We start from the raw sequence: 17217 nt of genomic DNA, 5'->3' as shown, positions 1-17217 counted from the left end.
CCAATCAAGGCAATACCATTCGTCTCCGTTTCCTTCTTCTTCTTCTTCTCCATCTTGCACTAGTTCCCGTGTGCTTTGAAGCTTGACTTGAGCCTTATTGGTGGTCGGATGCAAGCCCCGATGCCATGGCTGAAGTTGTCAAGCAGTGAGCACAGTCCTATCAATGCCGATCCCCGTGCACATGCCGATGATGCCGCTAGCCCTCCTGGCTGAGGTTGGCATGTTGGCAGGTATATAGGGTTATGAGACTTGTTCATTCAGGTGCAACAGACTATCATTTCACTCATTCACCATTTGTGCTGTATACTGTTACTGTAGTGATTCATGCAGAAACAATGAAGCTGCAGTTGAGACTCGAGTCCAAACGAAATGAGCCGTCTTATCGACCGGGCGATACCGTTCGGGGTACATTGGTGATATGGGGGTGTCGGCTGAGGAACATATCACAAGTCACGGCGACCTTGCGAGGTGAGAGCTTACCAGGACTTTGACTCACCCGAGCATAATGATGGATGCTGACAATGTGGTGAAATACTAGGTAGAGAAAAGGCTAGAGTCTCTGCTGAGGCCAACGGCTCTTGTCCCAACCAGCTGAAACACACTGTACGTCTCCTCACACCCGAGCAGTCATACATGTGCATCTGAGCTTACCGTTCCAAGATTTTCAAGCAGTCAAGGCAACTCGAAGCAAGACAAGTGGCCGGGCCGGCCGTCGAGTCTAATCAAGACGGGTATCTCTGCCCGTTTGAGTTTGAGCTGCCGACAAATCTCCCGTGCGCCTGCGCTGGAACCTGTGAGCTTCCACCGTCACTACGCGCCGACACCCCCAAGGTCAGCGTGGGCATTTCGTATTCGATAGCGGCAAGCGTACAACGCTGCTTGTTTCACCGAATAACGAGGACCACGACGGTGAGGCGCGAGATTCAACTGACCAGCAGCCCGTCCATCACGGCTTTGCCAACATCGGCCATTGCTTCGTTACCGGCAGAGAAGCTGAGGAGGGACTCCGGCATCGGCATGGGAGACTCGACGCTGCTGGCTTCGCGGAGCGATTCCCTCCCTCGGTACTCGCCTGCGTTGCAGATGGAGGCGATTCTCCCCCAGCCGCCGGTGCTCGTCCGGGGGCGGGGGACACCGGTGCGCCTGGTTATGCATACCCCCGCCGAAATGTTGAGAGGCCATGATTTGTATATCCGGAGCGTGAGCGTGCAGCTAAAGACATGCGTCTCGGTGCGCATACGGAATACGTGGCATCACATCATACAATCGCGGCGTGGATGCATAATCGGCGGGGCTGTGCCTATTCATACCGAACATTTTGAGCTCGAGTTGGGTGATTGGGGGAGGTTCATCGTTGTCAGCCCCGATTGCAAGCCTACGTTTACCTCTTGCCTGCTCAATGTGACGTATTCTCTTGAAATTACCGGCGGCGTGTCCAAGGGCGTGGACGGTCAGATACAGGTACGTCTTGTCTTGAGCCCCAGCATCATGATTTGTCGCTTGACACACGGTAGCATGTGAATACATCTCTGGATGTTTTGGTGATGGATCCTCCTCCACTGTATGAGGAAATGGGCCCTGGAGAAACAAGGTCGTAATACATGTGCCGAATCGCTGCTGTGTATTGTCGAGGCGGACCGTCCATGGGCAACTGTTGGTCCGACGACTGAGTTGGACTTGTGCAGTGTCGTATCGCCGAGGGGGGTTTGAGGCCCTGTACGAGTTGCGGACGGCTTGTGATTGTCGAAATTACTCGCAGGGCTGATGTATCTCCCGGTCAATCGAGGCAATTCTTCAACGTACATTCGGACCTTGGTCGTGAATGTAACACTGACATTTGGGCCCCCGAGCGCCTTGTTTCCTCGTCGCCCACCTCTGCTGGTTTATTATGCGCAATTGGCGGATACTTTTGTACGACCCATGTTGTCTGAGGTTCCGTTGATGAGAGTCGACTTGCTGACCAGCAAAAGAGACGAGAAAATACTGGCGCCGGCGAACAAGGCGTGGCTTTGCAAGACATGGCACAAGTACGCGAATGTCTTGTATGCGCGATTTTGAGACATGACTTAGATTTAATCTTGCAGATTCTTGAACCTCGGCTGGTTGTCTCCGCGATACGTGAACTGTCGGCATCTATCCATTCTGCTTGCAAATTCACAGAACCCGAGGACAGTGGCGTGTCTGTATGCCGTCACAATGATTTCTCTGGTTGACCAGCTTCGCAAAGCCAACAGCTCAACGCCGGTTCGTGGCAAGTTGACACTTTGACAAGCAGCCACGGCATGGAGAAACGAAACCTTGATTCGAGGGCTTGTCAGTGAGGCGTCGGTCTCGTGCTAATCGGAGTGAAACCCCAGGACGCACCACGTACGGAGTAACACAAGGAGCAAATATGCTGCGTAACAGCGGGTATAGAAGGGTTCTTCTGTCCAAACCATGATTTCACACTGACGCCAACGTACATGGTCAAGTGTAGGCGCAGCAGCAGGCAACCCAAGTTAGGCAACCATGCCTCTGGGCAAAAGCCGCGAGTTGCGAATTAAACTCTTTCGCCGTGAGGGCTGTCCAGCTCATGCAATGTCGATCACTCGGCTTACCTGGGTGTACATACAGACCCTGTACCTTGGCCATACCTGCTTCTGCATCCCGAAGGGCCGACTGCAACCCTACCCGGACGGGGTTTTCTAACAAGTATTGGCCTGGCAGAGATGGAAAGGCATTGCCGCGCCCCATGCGCGATATCCGACTTGATGCCCAGCTGTGGAAGCGGACGGTCGGCACCCTACCTACGTCCGACAACCCGCAGCTCCCTCCTCTTCCCCACGGGGAAATGTCTGACTTTTCCCGGCATGGGATGCTTCTGCCAAGATGGATGGGAGCCGAGGCCGTGAAACGTTGGAACGGTACTTGCTCGGCATATACGTTTGCCGCGGAGCAGCGTACACTCTTGAGAGAAGAACCAGACGAGGGACATGTTTGCGCAGGGGCAATGCCGTCTGGTATTTTCAGAGTGGTTCAAAGTTGAGAAACACCATCTCTATTTACTCGCATCATGTACCTGGATGGTCCTTCAACAACGCATCAGACGAACTGCGGCAGAGTAACAATGCCCCCCGGCTCTACCGATAGCCGTGACGAATCACGACTGTAGACGCACGAAACTGATGATTTGAGCAGGCTTGTGTTCCAGGCCACAGAATCATCCCACCTCAATCCTTGGAGCCGTTCACTTCTTGCCGGAGCCCCACGTTGTGTACATGTGTATTCCGCCGAGGCCAAGATGCGCCGTTGGGGGAGAACCACCATGGTGCAACAGCAACTTTTGTTTTGTGTTGCTTGGCTTATTTCGAAAGAGCCTCACTTTGATTAGCCCCAAGCTAGCTTATATGCTTCCTTTTCAGCAAGGCAATGAACACTGCTTACGCCCCGGATCAAGATGCCGATACTGGTCGCATGGAATACGCGGCAGGCGTATCTTCATGACAAAACACTTAGGGCCGCCATGGTCCCGGCTTGCAAGAGGGTCATCTTATTTACCACTTCTTTTCAGCATTGTGCAGAAGCATGTCTTGGGATTTGTGTCCCGATTGGGTCCGGCCTGTCGCCAAATGTTTCCGGGCTGTTGCAGACATACGGCCTGGGCTCTGCATTCCAGGCCAGTCTTCCAGGTTCGTCCTCGTACGTAGGACCCCGGACATGGTCTTCCTGCTCGAGGTCTGTAGTCATTGCGAGAGATGGCAAGCGACACGGCGATGCATGTCAGAATATTGGCACTTCCCCGCAAAGCACAGCATTACCCTGACACCTGGCACGGCCCAGTTTGCGAGGTGAGTTGTGATACCAAACCTTTCGTGAGGCTCTTACACAACGGAATCGGCTGATTCGGCTCTCTTCTCAGCGGGGAGACATGTAGAAGCGCCCTGAGGACCGTGAGTCCTGGCTGACGGACGAAAATTATAAATATCCCCCCTTCATCCCTCTGCCGAAATCTCGCCAAGCCATCATCGACAAGCTTCTTTCGACTTTGTATCAAGAAAATCAAACCACAACACAAAAACTCTTGACCAAACACCCCTCCACAATGAAGACTACTCTCCTCCTCGGTCTCTTCACCGGCAGCATCTTGGCCGCCACCACGGGCGAGGGCATCAAGCCCGCTAGCAAAGACGCTTCTGCTCTGTCTAGCCTGCCCAAGGATGCCTTGAGCCTCAGCTCCTGTACGTTGATGCTAAAGACTTGAAATGTCACATATTCAAAGAAGGGCATGTCGAGGGACTAACTGTGAATAGCTGGGAGCCCGGAGGATTGGTGTGGAGGTTTTAGTGCATACCAGTGCGCCGTTTTATGCGGCGAATGGAACTATAGATGCTACTACTGCAGTGCTAGCTTCTGCAACTGCGTCAATACGGGTTGCTAAATCAGCGTTTGGTGACCTTGAGGCCTTGCCAGTTTTCTTTGCCTGTCGAATCGGTCCGTCATTGGCGGCGGAGGAAACAACGATTCTGGAAGGTCTCGGAAACGTCCTTTCAACACGGAGCCCGGCCAATGCTACGAGGACAGACTTGAAAGATTGATGGCGCGCACGACTGGTGTCAGAAATCACATTCATTTAGTTCATGAGTATATTTAGCTGATATTTGTGTTCTCGGACAAAATACACACGCGTTGGCCGTCTAAAGGGACTCGCAGTTTGTGTTGCAGTGCTACGTGTAGTATCTTGATGACGGCAATTGTCAAAATTTGAACAATGCTTTTATTCCACGTATGAAACATGTAAGCACAATAGGTTATGGTTGTAGATGTACGCCTTGGTGCGCTGGTTGCGAGACGATGATATGATACACCGGTATTATGTTCTGGTATGGCGCCGTCGTTTTACTTATTATGCCGCCCAGCTGATTGGTACTTCGTACATGTATACATGTGCTATATTGACGGAGCAACGTGTTTGTCGGCGTTTCTAAACCGAGTGTAAATGTGTTGTAATGGTATAGTGGAATTTTGCAACTTGTAAGCAGACACACGGTTTACTATGAGTTTTATGAGAGTTTTGAGATTTAATTGAATTTTCAGAATAGGACATGCGATGGATTGTGATTACTTTCCTACACGGTTGGAAATGTGTTGTCCACTGGCCGTCTCCAGAAGTAAGTCGACCACGGTGTCAGCACTCGGAGTTTTTAAAAAGGCCTGCCATGCCTCGGATAGGTCCTCTATAGAAACGTGGCTATTCGTAGTAACGTAGTCGTGAACTCGGTCAGAAGCCGATAATCTCTGCCCATCGGCAATTACCGTGTTTCGTAGCTGGTCGCCCAGCCCGTCATCCTTGGTCAGCAATAAGCAGCCACACGACATGTCAGCTTGATCAGGCGCTTGTCAGAACTAACGAATTATTTAAAGGCAACTCCATCATGACTTGTTTAAACTGAATTCCCAACCCAACAGCTTTTCATTGACGCCAATGCAAAACAGCAGCAATGAACCGGCTGTACCTTTACGTCGCCCTCGGCGCGGTCATGGCCGACTCCATCATCGAGCTGGCCTTTGTCACAAACATGGTCAGTTGGCTGCACAGCACAGCGAGTGGAACATTCTCCATCGAGTCCAACGGCACGACGTTTGATCTGATCGGAGTGCCAAGAAATCTTCTAGTCGACCAAGGACACTCCAGTAATGGCGCAGCAGGGACAGCATTCGTCATTGTTGGTCTCGGCGGCGTGCTTGCCCTCTGGCTCCAAAGCAGGCCGATACATTGGGGAAACAAGTTGAACAACCTCATCTACCGCACGTGGCTCGTGTTTACGGTTCTGGGCACCGTATTCACACTCGCCACACTGGCTTACGTCTTCGCGGTAACAAACAGCCACGAGGGGCAGGTTATTGACGTTGGCCTCGCTTCTGCACTTGTCGACACGAGATACCCCAGGGACACGTGGACGCCGCAGGGGTGGTTTGAAGCGGTTTTGCGTCTGGATCTGGCGAGTGCGAGCGCAAGGAAGGATGTCGTCCAGCACTTGCGCATCATGCATGGATGGCAGTACAATTTGATTCCAATGTTTCTTCTGCAACTCATTCTGACGGTTCTCGCCGTTTTGGACGCCCATGATGCACGAAGGTGGAAAAAAGTTGAGTCTGTTGAGGACTACAAATGAAGACTTTTATATCAGTCGTTGATGTGTCATGCGAACATTTGTCGACGAGATTACAGGGCAAGACCGTCGCTGAAGATGAGGGACAGCTACTCGGATATTTTGATTGGCTCCACGCGGAGAATGAATTAGTCGATGTCACATTTTGCTTCATCTTGAGATACCCTGGGCTGGTGGGGCTGTGAATGAGACCATGTCGTGGACATGAGACATGGTTGCACAGACGACGCTAGAACCTCTCATGTATTTGACCAGATCAGGTACCTGGCTATCGCGCTGTACACTAAATACGTCATGGTATATTAGTGTATACTTGTCGGTGGGCAAATATCCTGCCACGAACCGTAAGTAGTTGGAGTGCGTTCAGCAAGAAAACTGGCGAGTTTCTGACATTCCCGAAGAGATGCGTACCCGCGAAATATCAGACCGACGACTGTGGATCGGCGGCGGACATGTCATCTGTGGTAAGATGATCGGCAATCAATGGAATCGGGTGGCTGGGGAAGTGGATTCTGGGGTTCATCTGCCGACTGCAACATAAAGCGGTCTGGCACATGCATATATAGCTGCCTAACTGCCCGAGTACGGGGCCATGGACCATGCTTCAAGTCTGAGCTTACCAACGGGCTCTCTATGATGTCAGAAAATTGTACTTTGAGATGTGCTGGACCAGAAGGACAGTTCTTAATTGTGTCACCTGCACGCAAGTGACGTCACATTTCAATAGCCAACGCTGACATATTTAATCTACAACGTTTCTAGACCCGCGTCACAAAACGTAACCTGTCTTTGTCATCTAAAGTCGCAAATCTTTCCTCGAGGCTTCACATCAACACTCTTACCAGAATGCCGAACCCAACGGACTCAGTATTCGTCAACCTGTTGCACCCTGGCGACTTCAAATCGGATGTTGCCATTTCCATAGCCATTCAGGACCTAGTGAGCGGGAGGCAAGACGCTGCTGCCACGGCTTGGGAAATCGACGAAATGATCATCGTGGAACATCAGGAAGAGCCGCAAAAGCCTTCAGGAGGGCAACGATAACTGTGGGATTGTCTCGGCAAGGTTGCCATGGTGGTGCCTCATGACCACAACAGCCAAAACCTCCTCGTCGCTTTGTTGCAACAACTGCAACGCCTGCCTCGGCACAGGGTGCCACACAAGGTCGGCGACGAAGTAGTGCACAAGGAACTATGGGTTCTCACGCCGGAGAACAAATACGATGGCTTGGAGCAGTGGCTATGGGAAATTGACCAAGGTAAGGGAGGCCCCCTTCCCCCCCGGGGAGCTGGTTCCATTCTGACTCGAGCTTTGCAGGCTTCACTGGCACGCAACGGCAGGTTAAACATGTTGAGAGCGTCGAAGAAACGGCCTCTTTGTACATCAACTTCTCTTCCTTCTTGGCACGCCTCCTCGCCAGCGGGGTGGTCGAGACAACTCGTCAAAGCGCTCTCATCCGACCCTCGGCCTTTGCAACCAGAAACCCTGAGACCTGCCTACCAGAGGATTACCAGCCGTGGGCTTCAGCGGCAGCCCAGTGGGTCATATACGCCGGTGATGCTCTGTATGAGCTATGCAAGAAGGAGGTCACCACCGAGATTGGCAAGCAAAAGTGGACTCTGTCGCTGTGGGAAGAGTGGAAGTCCAAATTCGAGGTCGCCAAGTCGGAAAAGTTCAGTGCCAAGACAAGGGCATTCGCGTCCGCAGCGTTTGAGAAGATGGGGGAGGCTGAGAGGAATGGAGTGACGACGAATGTGGCAGTCAGCTTTGGCTTTACATCCATGAAGGGCTAGCGGGATCCTGGTTTCTTGACAGGACTAGGGAATTACCATTCAATGAAATCTGTTGAAGACTTTTTTCTTCCATTTACCTTGGACGCTTCTAGGTGGTTGCAACGCTAATCACGTATTCCACTGACTATGATTTTTACCTGTAATTACGTTTGTAACACGGCATCTTACGCTTCTAATCAACCAAATTAGTAGTAGTCTGCGAACTACTAACCCTGCCTATCGAGCTTCTCTATTCTTAAATAACGTGAGTAGAGCTTTAAATGTATTATATTTCTATATTTCTACTACACTATACTATGCTATACTATACTATGATATGATATAATATGGCCCTAGTTAACAAGCATCCCCTCTATGTTATCAATCACCCCCTCTATGGCTGGGCCCCTTCAGCTGCTAGTGTCGGAATTTACTAGCAATTAGTAAGGTAATTAAGACAGGCCGGCCTGACGCGGGCCAGGTGGTGGAGGTAACACACATGCATGCACACTGTTACTGTTATAGCAGCACATATCGCTGTGTTAATAATGTTAGGTACTCCCACATATAAATCTATATGTAAAGATACATGTTAAATTTCCCGGCCGTATTGAAAGTTATTAACTAAAAAAACAACTATAACAGGCAGCCGCGATGAATAATATTATGCGACAGCCTGTGCGGATAATAAGTATCTCGGAATAGCTTCATTTCAGCGATTTTCTATAAAGGTGCGACCGTACAGACGGCTTCTACGGAGTACGTTATCCCATACAAAAAGGGGCCTGGTATTGGGTGTCGCAGCCACAGCCAGCCACGAAAAGGGTGCTTGATAACATAGAGGGGATGGCTTGTTAACTAGGGCCTTTAATAATTGCGATCTATAAACGAATTAGAATAAGGCAATGTCTAAAAGCAAGCCTCGCAGACAGAGTACTCTGGACAGACTCTGCAGGTATAATACCAGTCCGAGGGTCAGTCCAACACGGTATGTATGGCACACAGCTAGTTAGGCTAGGCAAGCACTAATGAATGTATGAATGTAGTGTTGATAGCGATGACCGGCGACAACGGACGCCACATCACAGTCAACCAAAAAGACGAGAACCCAGGTCGGATGAGATAGGATTATGTATCGGCGGCAGGGTGGCAATAATACTGACGGAGGGCATTTTTGGGACGAAATCGCGGACAAGGTGCCTGGCATACGTGCATTTTCAGAATATTGCCGCCATACGTGAGAATGAGGCGTGGGCACCGCTCCGACGTAGCGGAGCGAAATGGCCCAACGTACCAGTGGCCAAGAAGTGTGCCATGAAGGAGAAGTTGGCTTGACCGGATAAGCATGCGAGGACCCGTGCCTCGTAAGCATTATGCTTGGACTGGCACAGGAGCAGCAAGCCAAGGGGTACGACGAGGACGCGAATGGGGAGGGTTGGAGGGTGCACGTGATCGGGATACCAGATACGGAGGCGTGGGAGATGTATTTCTACACGGCCATGATAACTACCAAAGTCGTTTCTGGACGGGCTGCAGAAGCCGTTGAAGGAGGAGGAGGAGGAGGATGAAGGCGGGCCTAAAGGGTTTGTGGTTGGGTACGAGTCGATTAGTCTGTCAAGGCCACGGAAGGCGGCGCGCCTGCTCTGGGAAATGTTGCGTGAGAACAGTTGATTCAGGCTTAGGGTTGGGTGAGACTATTCTGCCTCCGCTAACTTGTAAGGAATTTTCTAATTGGGTCTTCATGCAGTATAAAGAAGACCTTAGCAAACACTAAAACATAGGATAATAGAGATATTAATACTCTGTGGCTGCGACGGAATATTACATCTGGTCCTCTTTGGACAGCACAAGCCTAGCTTTCCGCACTGAGGTATTCCCTCGGGTACAGTACCAGTGGCAGGCGAAGCATTGGATAATACTCTAGGGGACCTATTTTGTCATTTCATTGTGTCTGGCATGCATACCGACTGTCTTCGTGTTCAATCTTGGGATATCCACACATACCAGTCCGAGGGCATCTTGGTAGGCTGAGTACTACACAGGCAGCTCAGCAACTCGCTTATCAGGGACGTATTTGGTGCCTGGGTCTGTTATAGAGACGAGCTGAAAACGCTTGTCGAGCTTTGATTCGTCTTCACGCCGCGCCTGTTGACTTGGCATATAGTGACCCTAAACACTCAATCAGGCATTGTTCAAATGCCCACAACTATCCCAGCTAATATGGAGTAATGGGTTGAACATGTCCAATAATGTGTTGGCACTGCCAGATATTTGAAAGCTAGGAGCCTGCTGCTAAATCAAATAAGTTACTTATTATAACCTTTAAGAATTAAAGCTAATAAAACTTAGAGAATAATATAAAGACCTTAATAAATATTAATAAAAACGCTTTATATAAGAATAAAAAGGGAATTTATAAAATAAGAAATTCTAAAAAAATTAAAGAAATTTATAAGATTTAAAACTATTATTACTTAAAGCTATTAGATTAAAAATATTATATTATAAAGCACTTTTTAAAAGATAATGTATTTTTATCTTTTTATAAACAAAACACATTAAAAGGTGTGAATTACAGAGCTTTTAATTAAATCAGGTTACTTATATGCATACAGCGCTCATAAATACAGCTCCCAATAGATGGACTCCCCGAGATCTATAGAGTTCCACTACAACAGCCAAAGTGTCCCGCTGCACTGCCGCAAACTAGCGAGATGCACGCCTTCCGAATACGCCAAAACTATGCACTTCGAGATTAATGGCCCCGGCGGAGAAGTCATCGATTTTTTATCAGTTGATATCCGTCACTATGTCAACGCGGAATTGTGGTACTAGGACGGGAGTGCTAGAGTCATTTAAGGCACGTCTCTTACATTTCTCACTCGGTCTGTCTAACAAGAGTTAGGTTTCGACTAATTACGGAAATTCATATCACTTCGCAGATATGCCGCAGAGGACAGCCAGTCGTGCTGTTTCGGTGAATAGACTACAACGCCAGTTGAAGGGTCCATCATAAATGGGCTCTACTGGACTCAGGCACGTCCTTTACTCGGATTGCTTTGGGATTGTATTCACTAATTTCCAGTAGCATCAAAATAAAATTGCAGCTTTAGGAGCAATTCGGACATAGTTTAAGATTATTACTGTAATAAAGACGATAGCCAGAGTAACAGGCACGGTAGGATAGAAAAGCAAGAGACAAACAATCCCATCAATCGAACGCTTACGATATTGCTCTAAACCCTTACTGAGCCCTTGTCGCAAAAAGTCAATTGCCCGTAGTCTCTACTCGCCGAAAATCTTCTTCTCCTTCAGCGTGGTTTTGTGTGAGGCCCTAATTTTACCTTTCAGGATATGGGGCTGACCAGTGGTGAAGCAAGGAATGTCGTTGAAAACCCTCATCGAGTTGTTGCCCGCCAATGCCTTTTCCAATTTGTTCATCGACTCAAACTTCAGTACCACCTGTGCCATGTAAGGCAGGCCAGGCTCGAATTGCGTGACTTCCCAGCTTTCAAGACCCTCGGGTCCCCAGCACCTTTGGAGAAGCACAGTTAGCACCGGATGCGAACTACAAAGCGGATGTCGAGTGCTGTGGGCGGTGCGCAGAAAGGTCTGTCTCAGGGGCACCTGGCTGAATACTTACTCGGAGATGAGCCGCGTATGGGCGTCTTGAAAATACTTGAAATTAAATGCACCCGAGTGGTACATGAATGCTACAGATGCCATTTTTATCTGTTTCTTGAGGGTATGTGTGAGGGTTGGTTTCGAGCTTTAGGGGTGGATCTGAACGAATGGGATCGTGACGGGATGCATCGTGCTCTCGTCCATGGTGGCCGAGTAACAGCCTAGTTTAAATAATGCAAATCTTGGACGCTTCAACCTGGCGCCGACTTGGTTGAGGGTCTACCCCACACGCTCGAATTACAGGACATAAGTTGGGTCTGGCCTGGATTCTTGCATGGCATGTCGTCAGGATTATCGCATCGTGCATGTGACGTCATCTATGCGTGTGGCGATGTGCGCCTTTTCCAAGCTTTGGCACGAGTACGGAGACTTGCCGCCGAAATGACATTTCCCTTCTTCTCCACTCTTTGCCGTGTCTAGCGAAGCGATGATGCAGCAAAGAATGCCTTGCGGCGGAACGTCTCGAGGGTTTCTGCCTCGCGGACGAAGCCAGCTACGAGGGCATACCAGCCAAAGGTACATTTTATCGTCGGACTGATTTTGATGGAGCCCAGGATTGCATTAGCAGCATAACCAAACAAACTCGGAAACACGGAGCAGGGTCAGTCCGGACCATGGTGATGCTCGGGGGGCACTTACGTTGTACTCCCAGCCAATGGAATCATCATGTGGAAATCTGCCCCGAAAATTACGGACGTAAATATAATGGCTTAGAGTTTTGTATCCACGTAATCTGTTTTTTTCTTAAAGCGCCGCCACATGTCGAAGCTCCTGATTGTAAACCGCCATCATCATGAAGCAGCTCACGAAGCAAAACATGACCTAGTGAGTTTGACCAAATGACGACAGGGAGCATGGATGCCATCGACTCCTTCAAGCTGGCTATGGAGGCCGTTTACGGTCCCCTAGACAATTTGACAGTCGAAGACGCGGAAGAATGGACTCCTCCTGCTTCGCCCGGCGCGGGCGGACATCGCGGTCGATACTTGTGGACGGATGCGTTTGGAGTCATCAACTTTCTGACCCTGTATAAAGAGACATCGATGGTGCACTATCTCAACCTTGCAGCCCGCTTGGTGTATTCCGTGCACGACATTCTCGGGAGAACCAGAGATGGATCTCACAGGCTACCTGGTGCAACGGAAGATGCACCATTGACGGGCGGGCTGCGGATTGGAAAAGTGGCCGGACTTGGGGCTGACTGCGACGGCCAATATCACCACTACCTAACCATCTGGATGTTTGCGCTGAACCGCATGTCCGTGGCAACCGGCGAGCCCAAGTTCAATAACTGGGCGATGGAGCTCGGCAAGGCCATCCACCCTCACTTCATTGTACCGGACGTCGGGGGGAATAAGCGGATGGTCTGGAAAATCTCAACAGACATGGACGAGGTTCTGGTCCCATCAGAGGGTCATCTTGACGCGGCCACGGGGTTTGCTGTCTACAGGCTTTTGCAACAGACGGCCGATTTATACGGCAAAGGGGACGAGTTGTCCCTGCGTGCTGAGATTGGGGACTACTCGGCCATCATGATGCGTCCCGGAAAACTAGCACCGACAAGCGACTTCTTGGACTTGGGCATGGGGCTGTGGATGTGTCAGTTTTGCCTCGACGAGCCATGGGCGGACAAGTTTGTGGAAACGTCGCTTCGGATGCTACGAGATCGACTAGAGCATTCCCGAGGCTCTCTGTTGCAACGATACAAGAGGCTAGCGTTTAGGGAGTTTGGCGCGTATCTTGGGGTTCGTTGTATTGGGGCAGACAAGGAGCTCCAAGACAAGGTCGAAACATTGATAAAGTCCTGGGATGTAAGTGGCGGACACATTGATGAGGAATTGAAGCCCATTTCGCATGTCACGCATGCGAGTGCTTTGATCCCCGGTGGTGAGTTTTATCATGTCTATTACTTGCATTCCTTCTAACAGGCGTGTTAGCTTTTCGGCGTGATTATTTCTCGAATCCCTGGAAATAGCATCCGGCCACCACACTTTTGTGCCATGTATTTATGTTCATGGTGTCTCGTGGTCCTGGCTCACATTCTAAATTGCCGTCGTGCGCGTTTCACATTGTTCTGCAGGGTGTGCAAGACTGCTGTTGGGCTGCCAAAACTGGAGGAACGTCCAGTAGTCAAGGTTTTTATTCTTTTATATCTTATCCGCAAATATTATGAGCTGCAACTGGAAGGTTATGAGTTTTGGGACTTTTATCAACTTATATTGAATTGTAATTTATATATTAAACTTGAATTACATTAATTTTCTCTTTATTAAATTCTTTCTATAAATTTTATTAGAGATAATAAAGTTCTTAGTGCTAGTAGCGTGTGTTAGTTGCGGCTCTTTAATAACCTTGCTTGCACCCTTGGTTCTCACGACGTTTTCCTACGGGGATTATGCCCGTACTATTCCCATAACTAATACCTAAACGGTAAACCATACCGCTCACTTTAGCCTGGCTTCCCATCTGCCGAGATGCCTGCTCATGCTAATACACGAGCCAAATAGCCTTGATCCATGAGACATTTGCGAAGAAAAGACAAGCTACAGCATCGATAGCTGATAGCTGACATTTGGTCACGCAATGTATAATGTCCACACGTGACGACACTGCATAGGGTGGTAATGTTGAGGCACCATATGAGGTACGATAGCGAGCATGCACCACCAGGAGAGTTCTCCACTTTTGGTAGTGCAGCTGGTAGACCTATGACAGGTAATGTGGCGGCGCCTTGCGAAAAGCCTGAACCTAAAGCCTGCCAACTTTGCCTTTGTGCGCAAGTATTCCTGCGTGATCAAATAAAAATCATTCTGGGAGCTACTACCCTCGGTCTAGTCAATATTCCTGGCGGCAAGCTTGCCGCACTCCTAAAAAAACGGCCACGGCTATCAAGAACCGGCTTGTAGATGCAACTTTGGACGTGATACCCAACAAAGCCCAAGTATGGAAGCTCCATCGAGGCAACAACAAATCGAGCCGGCGCAATCAGCAGTTAGATATGCATCGCTTATACCGGAGATACTCTGGACAGAGGGCAGATACGTACAAGGCCTGGAACGCTTTTCAGCACTGCAACACCTGGTGCTCGACCAAGCAATTCTGCCCGGAGATGCCGTCAGTGAAATATTTGGAAATGTAGACGCTCTCTTGGACTTCCACAAGCAGCTACTGGCGCAGATGAGGGCCATTTCTGCGCTTCCATACGAGGACCAAGATTGGAGCACGGCATTCTCTACACTTGACAAAGCCTCAGACATCTACGTCACGTACATTGCCAACCATAAGGCTCAGATCAATGCAGCAATTCGGGAGCACGAGAGAATCCTGACTACAGCTGGGCCTCCCGAGGTCTTGCAGCTCGTTTCGGACCGCTACATGATTTACCACACGTTTCAGTGGCCGTACTCGCGCTTTGCTAGATACTCTCGCATCCTGAAAGTGTGTCGGGCTCCGCTGGACTGTCAATCTCTTGACAAGCGCTGACTGCCGATTAGGAACTGCTGCATGAAGTACGCGCGGACGAGGTCAAACGTGCGGCCTTGCAAGCGGCGACTGCGGCATACCACGTCATTCTGAATAGGGCGAATGAAGCGTTGACGCAAAAGTCTCTGGACCAAGACGCCGGGCATCTTTTGAAGCGAATAGAAGACTGGAAGGGCCTGGATCCAAGCACCTTTGGCAAGTTGGTATTATTCCAGACGCTCCGATGTCGTCCTGGAGCGAGACCAGAGTCAGAGGCATCGGTATGCTGGTTCCGTTGTGCCCAATTTTCCTTCTGGCACGGGGCGTTGACATGCGTGGCCTCAGTTTCAAGTCTATCTTTTCGAAAACATTCTCATCTGCTGCAAGAAGAGGAAGCACAGCGCCGAAAATCCCGAGGCCGTAACCTTGCGCCTCAAGGGTCGCATATTCCTTGTTAACATCGTGGACATGGGCGTTTCACCTGGTACTGTCTAGCTCCGTCAAGCCGTCAGTCGTGTTATTCTTGGCCGGTTGCGACTAACGCGAGACCAGAGCCTCCGCATCGGTTGAATCTTCTGTGGCGGGCGGCTACTCGAGTCGAGCCAACAACGCTGATCTTCTCAAGTTCTAGCGTGATGAGCCTATGGGTAGACAAGATGCAGCGACTGCGGAAATGTAATGTCGAGCATCGGAACGAGGCCGGATGATGTGGGAATTCTAAAAGTCTGAAAGTACAATTTGTGTCCAACTCTGACATTTTTGTACAAGCAGCGCTCTACTGATGGCCCCCTTGCCACGTCACGGCCTGTCGCGTCTCTTTGATATAGCTTGGTTGCAGTTTGGTAGAATATGTTTACCCACGAATACGTTACACTAGTAGTTATATTATAACATTTTAGTGCAGAGAGCGCGTATCAACTGCGGATTTAATCTGACGACCCTTCCGTCTCCAGTTTCGGCATCACTGTACCGACCGCCACACCAATGGCACGTTGAAGTCGCAACGCGCCGCGGCTACACCCATGCCAGCATTTTTAATAGCTCACCTCATTACCAGACCCGGTGAATTCGTCTCCACCTCAACCTCCTACTTTTTGTCGTCCATATGATATTAAACTGGCAGAAACGGAGAGCGTGGGGACAGCATATAAAAATAAATGACAGTAAGCTGAGACTTCACACGCCAGTGCTTACTGGGGAGATGCAGCGACCAAGTTTTCCCGAACGAGGCGCAATTGTCTTGCCGCCCGACAGACGGATTGCCAATCCTCGCGATATGTCAGACGTCTCGGCACACGACGTAATGGAGCCTGATTCAAGTTCAAATAAGGAATCAATACACAGCGACAGTGACAGCGAGCTGCAACACTACACAGCGACAGACTTTAGCCCTTGTCGTAGCCCCTTTTGCGGCCAAATCTCCAATGCCTTCGGCAACAACATGGCACACATGGCGGCCGCCCACACCTTCTTCGTACCCCATCAAAGGTTGCTAGCTGTAGACCTCGACCATCTAGTACCTCGGTCTGTTTAGTCGCTTTTATCGCGCCTGTATTCTGTGCGGGCGCCGCAGCACCACCGTTGAAGGCATCCAGCACATGATGGCCAAGGGACACTGTCGGTTTGACATGTCCCCGGACGGAAGACTCTTACGACATACAGAGCTTTCAAGAGGACTGCCGCGCGCTTATAAGCCCGGAAAAGGAGTCATTGAGACTTCCGTTGGGAGAACTGCTAAGCCGCCATCATCAGCAGAATCTACAATCTCTGGCAAAATATGTTTGACTATCAAGAAATAAACACTAATACACTGTGGTACATTATAGTATTGGGCGCGATAGCCAGGTACCCGATGTGGTTCAACATTGTTTGCCCCTGACTGCAGTGCGTACACGTCCAGCTCTCTCGGAACACCAGACACTAAAATCTAAGATAATGCGTAGTTGGACTTGTAGTCACCAAGTCACGGACGTAAGAATGAGCAGTCTCTTAGGCACATCATCTATATTATAGTTTTCGAGTCTAGCTCCTTTTAAAACCATAGGTAGAACAAAGCCATCATCAGACCCGAGCGCTGACACTTTTCTATTTCTCTGTAACCTAATATCCCTCATAACTATCCATGGTTGCAGCTCGTACCCACCAAATCA

General features: G+C 49.7%; 9 protein-coding genes across 9 annotated transcripts; 8 read left to right on the top strand and 1 right to left on the bottom strand.

The window, feature by feature from the left end:
* Window positions 1-242: 242 nt before the first annotated feature.
* J3458_005038 (uncharacterized protein) lies at window positions 243-1598 on the top strand (the record flags this gene model as incomplete). Its single annotated transcript, XM_066118569.1, has 4 exons — window positions 243-468; window positions 539-603; window positions 661-1461; window positions 1515-1598. The coding sequence occupies 4 exons, from the start codon at window positions 243-245 to the stop codon at window positions 1596-1598; spliced, it is 1176 nt and encodes a 391-aa protein (XP_065976089.1).
* Window positions 1599-1764: 166 nt separating this feature from the next.
* On the top strand, window positions 1765-2213 carry J3458_005037 (uncharacterized protein; the record flags this gene model as incomplete). Its single annotated transcript, XM_066118568.1, has 2 exons — window positions 1765-1911; window positions 1971-2213. The coding sequence occupies 2 exons, from the start codon at window positions 1765-1767 to the stop codon at window positions 2211-2213; spliced, it is 390 nt and encodes a 129-aa protein (XP_065976088.1).
* A 1532-nt stretch (window positions 2214-3745) lies between these two features.
* J3458_005036 (uncharacterized protein) lies at window positions 3746-4940 on the top strand. Its single transcript, XM_066118567.1, has 2 exons — window positions 3746-4217; window positions 4290-4940. The coding sequence occupies exons 1-2, from the start codon at window positions 4082-4084 to the stop codon at window positions 4415-4417; spliced, it is 264 nt and encodes an 87-aa protein (XP_065976087.1). The 5' UTR covers window positions 3746-4081; the 3' UTR covers window positions 4418-4940.
* A 537-nt stretch (window positions 4941-5477) lies between these two features.
* On the top strand, window positions 5478-6152 carry J3458_005035 (uncharacterized protein; the record flags this gene model as incomplete). Its single annotated transcript, XM_007808410.1, has 1 exon — window positions 5478-6152. One exon carries the CDS (start codon window positions 5478-5480, stop codon window positions 6150-6152), a length of 675 nt encoding a protein of 224 aa, XP_007806601.1.
* An 843-nt stretch (window positions 6153-6995) lies between these two features.
* Window positions 6996-7193, top strand: J3458_005034 (uncharacterized protein; the record flags this gene model as incomplete). The annotated part of the gene is made up of 1 exon (XM_066118566.1): window positions 6996-7193. One exon carries the CDS (start codon window positions 6996-6998, stop codon window positions 7191-7193), a length of 198 nt encoding a protein of 65 aa, XP_065976086.1.
* A 27-nt stretch (window positions 7194-7220) lies between these two features.
* On the top strand, window positions 7221-7942 carry J3458_005033 (uncharacterized protein; the record flags this gene model as incomplete). The annotated part of the gene is made up of 2 exons (XM_007808411.2): window positions 7221-7407; window positions 7467-7942. The coding sequence occupies 2 exons, from the start codon at window positions 7221-7223 to the stop codon at window positions 7940-7942; spliced, it is 663 nt and encodes a 220-aa protein (XP_007806602.2).
* A 3098-nt stretch (window positions 7943-11040) lies between these two features.
* Window positions 11041-11929, bottom strand: J3458_005032 (uncharacterized protein). The gene is made up of 2 exons (XM_007808412.2): window positions 11565-11929; window positions 11041-11456 (listed from the first exon to the last, which is right to left on the bottom strand). Exons 1-2 carry the CDS (start codon window positions 11645-11647, stop codon window positions 11207-11209), a joined length of 333 nt encoding a protein of 110 aa, XP_007806603.2. The 5' UTR covers window positions 11648-11929; the 3' UTR covers window positions 11041-11206.
* Window positions 11930-12459: 530 nt separating this feature from the next.
* J3458_005031 (uncharacterized protein) lies at window positions 12460-13530 on the top strand (the record flags this gene model as incomplete). The annotated part of the gene is made up of 1 exon (XM_007808413.2): window positions 12460-13530. The coding sequence occupies one exon, from the start codon at window positions 12460-12462 to the stop codon at window positions 13528-13530; it is 1071 nt and encodes a 356-aa protein (XP_007806604.2).
* Window positions 13531-14548: 1018 nt separating this feature from the next.
* On the top strand, window positions 14549-15562 carry CDC24_2 (Guanine nucleotide exchange factor for Cdc42p; the record flags this gene model as incomplete). Its single annotated transcript, XM_066118565.1, has 3 exons — window positions 14549-15043; window positions 15100-15348; window positions 15413-15562. 3 exons carry the CDS (start codon window positions 14549-14551, stop codon window positions 15560-15562), a joined length of 894 nt encoding a protein of 297 aa, XP_065976085.1.
* Window positions 15563-17217: the final 1655 nt, after the last annotated feature.

The sequence above is a fragment of the Metarhizium acridum genome (genome assembly GCF_019434415.1).
Source record: "Metarhizium acridum strain ARSEF 324 chromosome Unknown scaffold_31, whole genome shotgun sequence".
NCBI lineage: Eukaryota > Fungi > Ascomycota > Sordariomycetes > Hypocreales > Clavicipitaceae > Metarhizium > Metarhizium acridum.
Note: the sequence above shows the minus strand (reverse complement) of the source record. Positions and strands in the feature narration are given on the sequence as shown.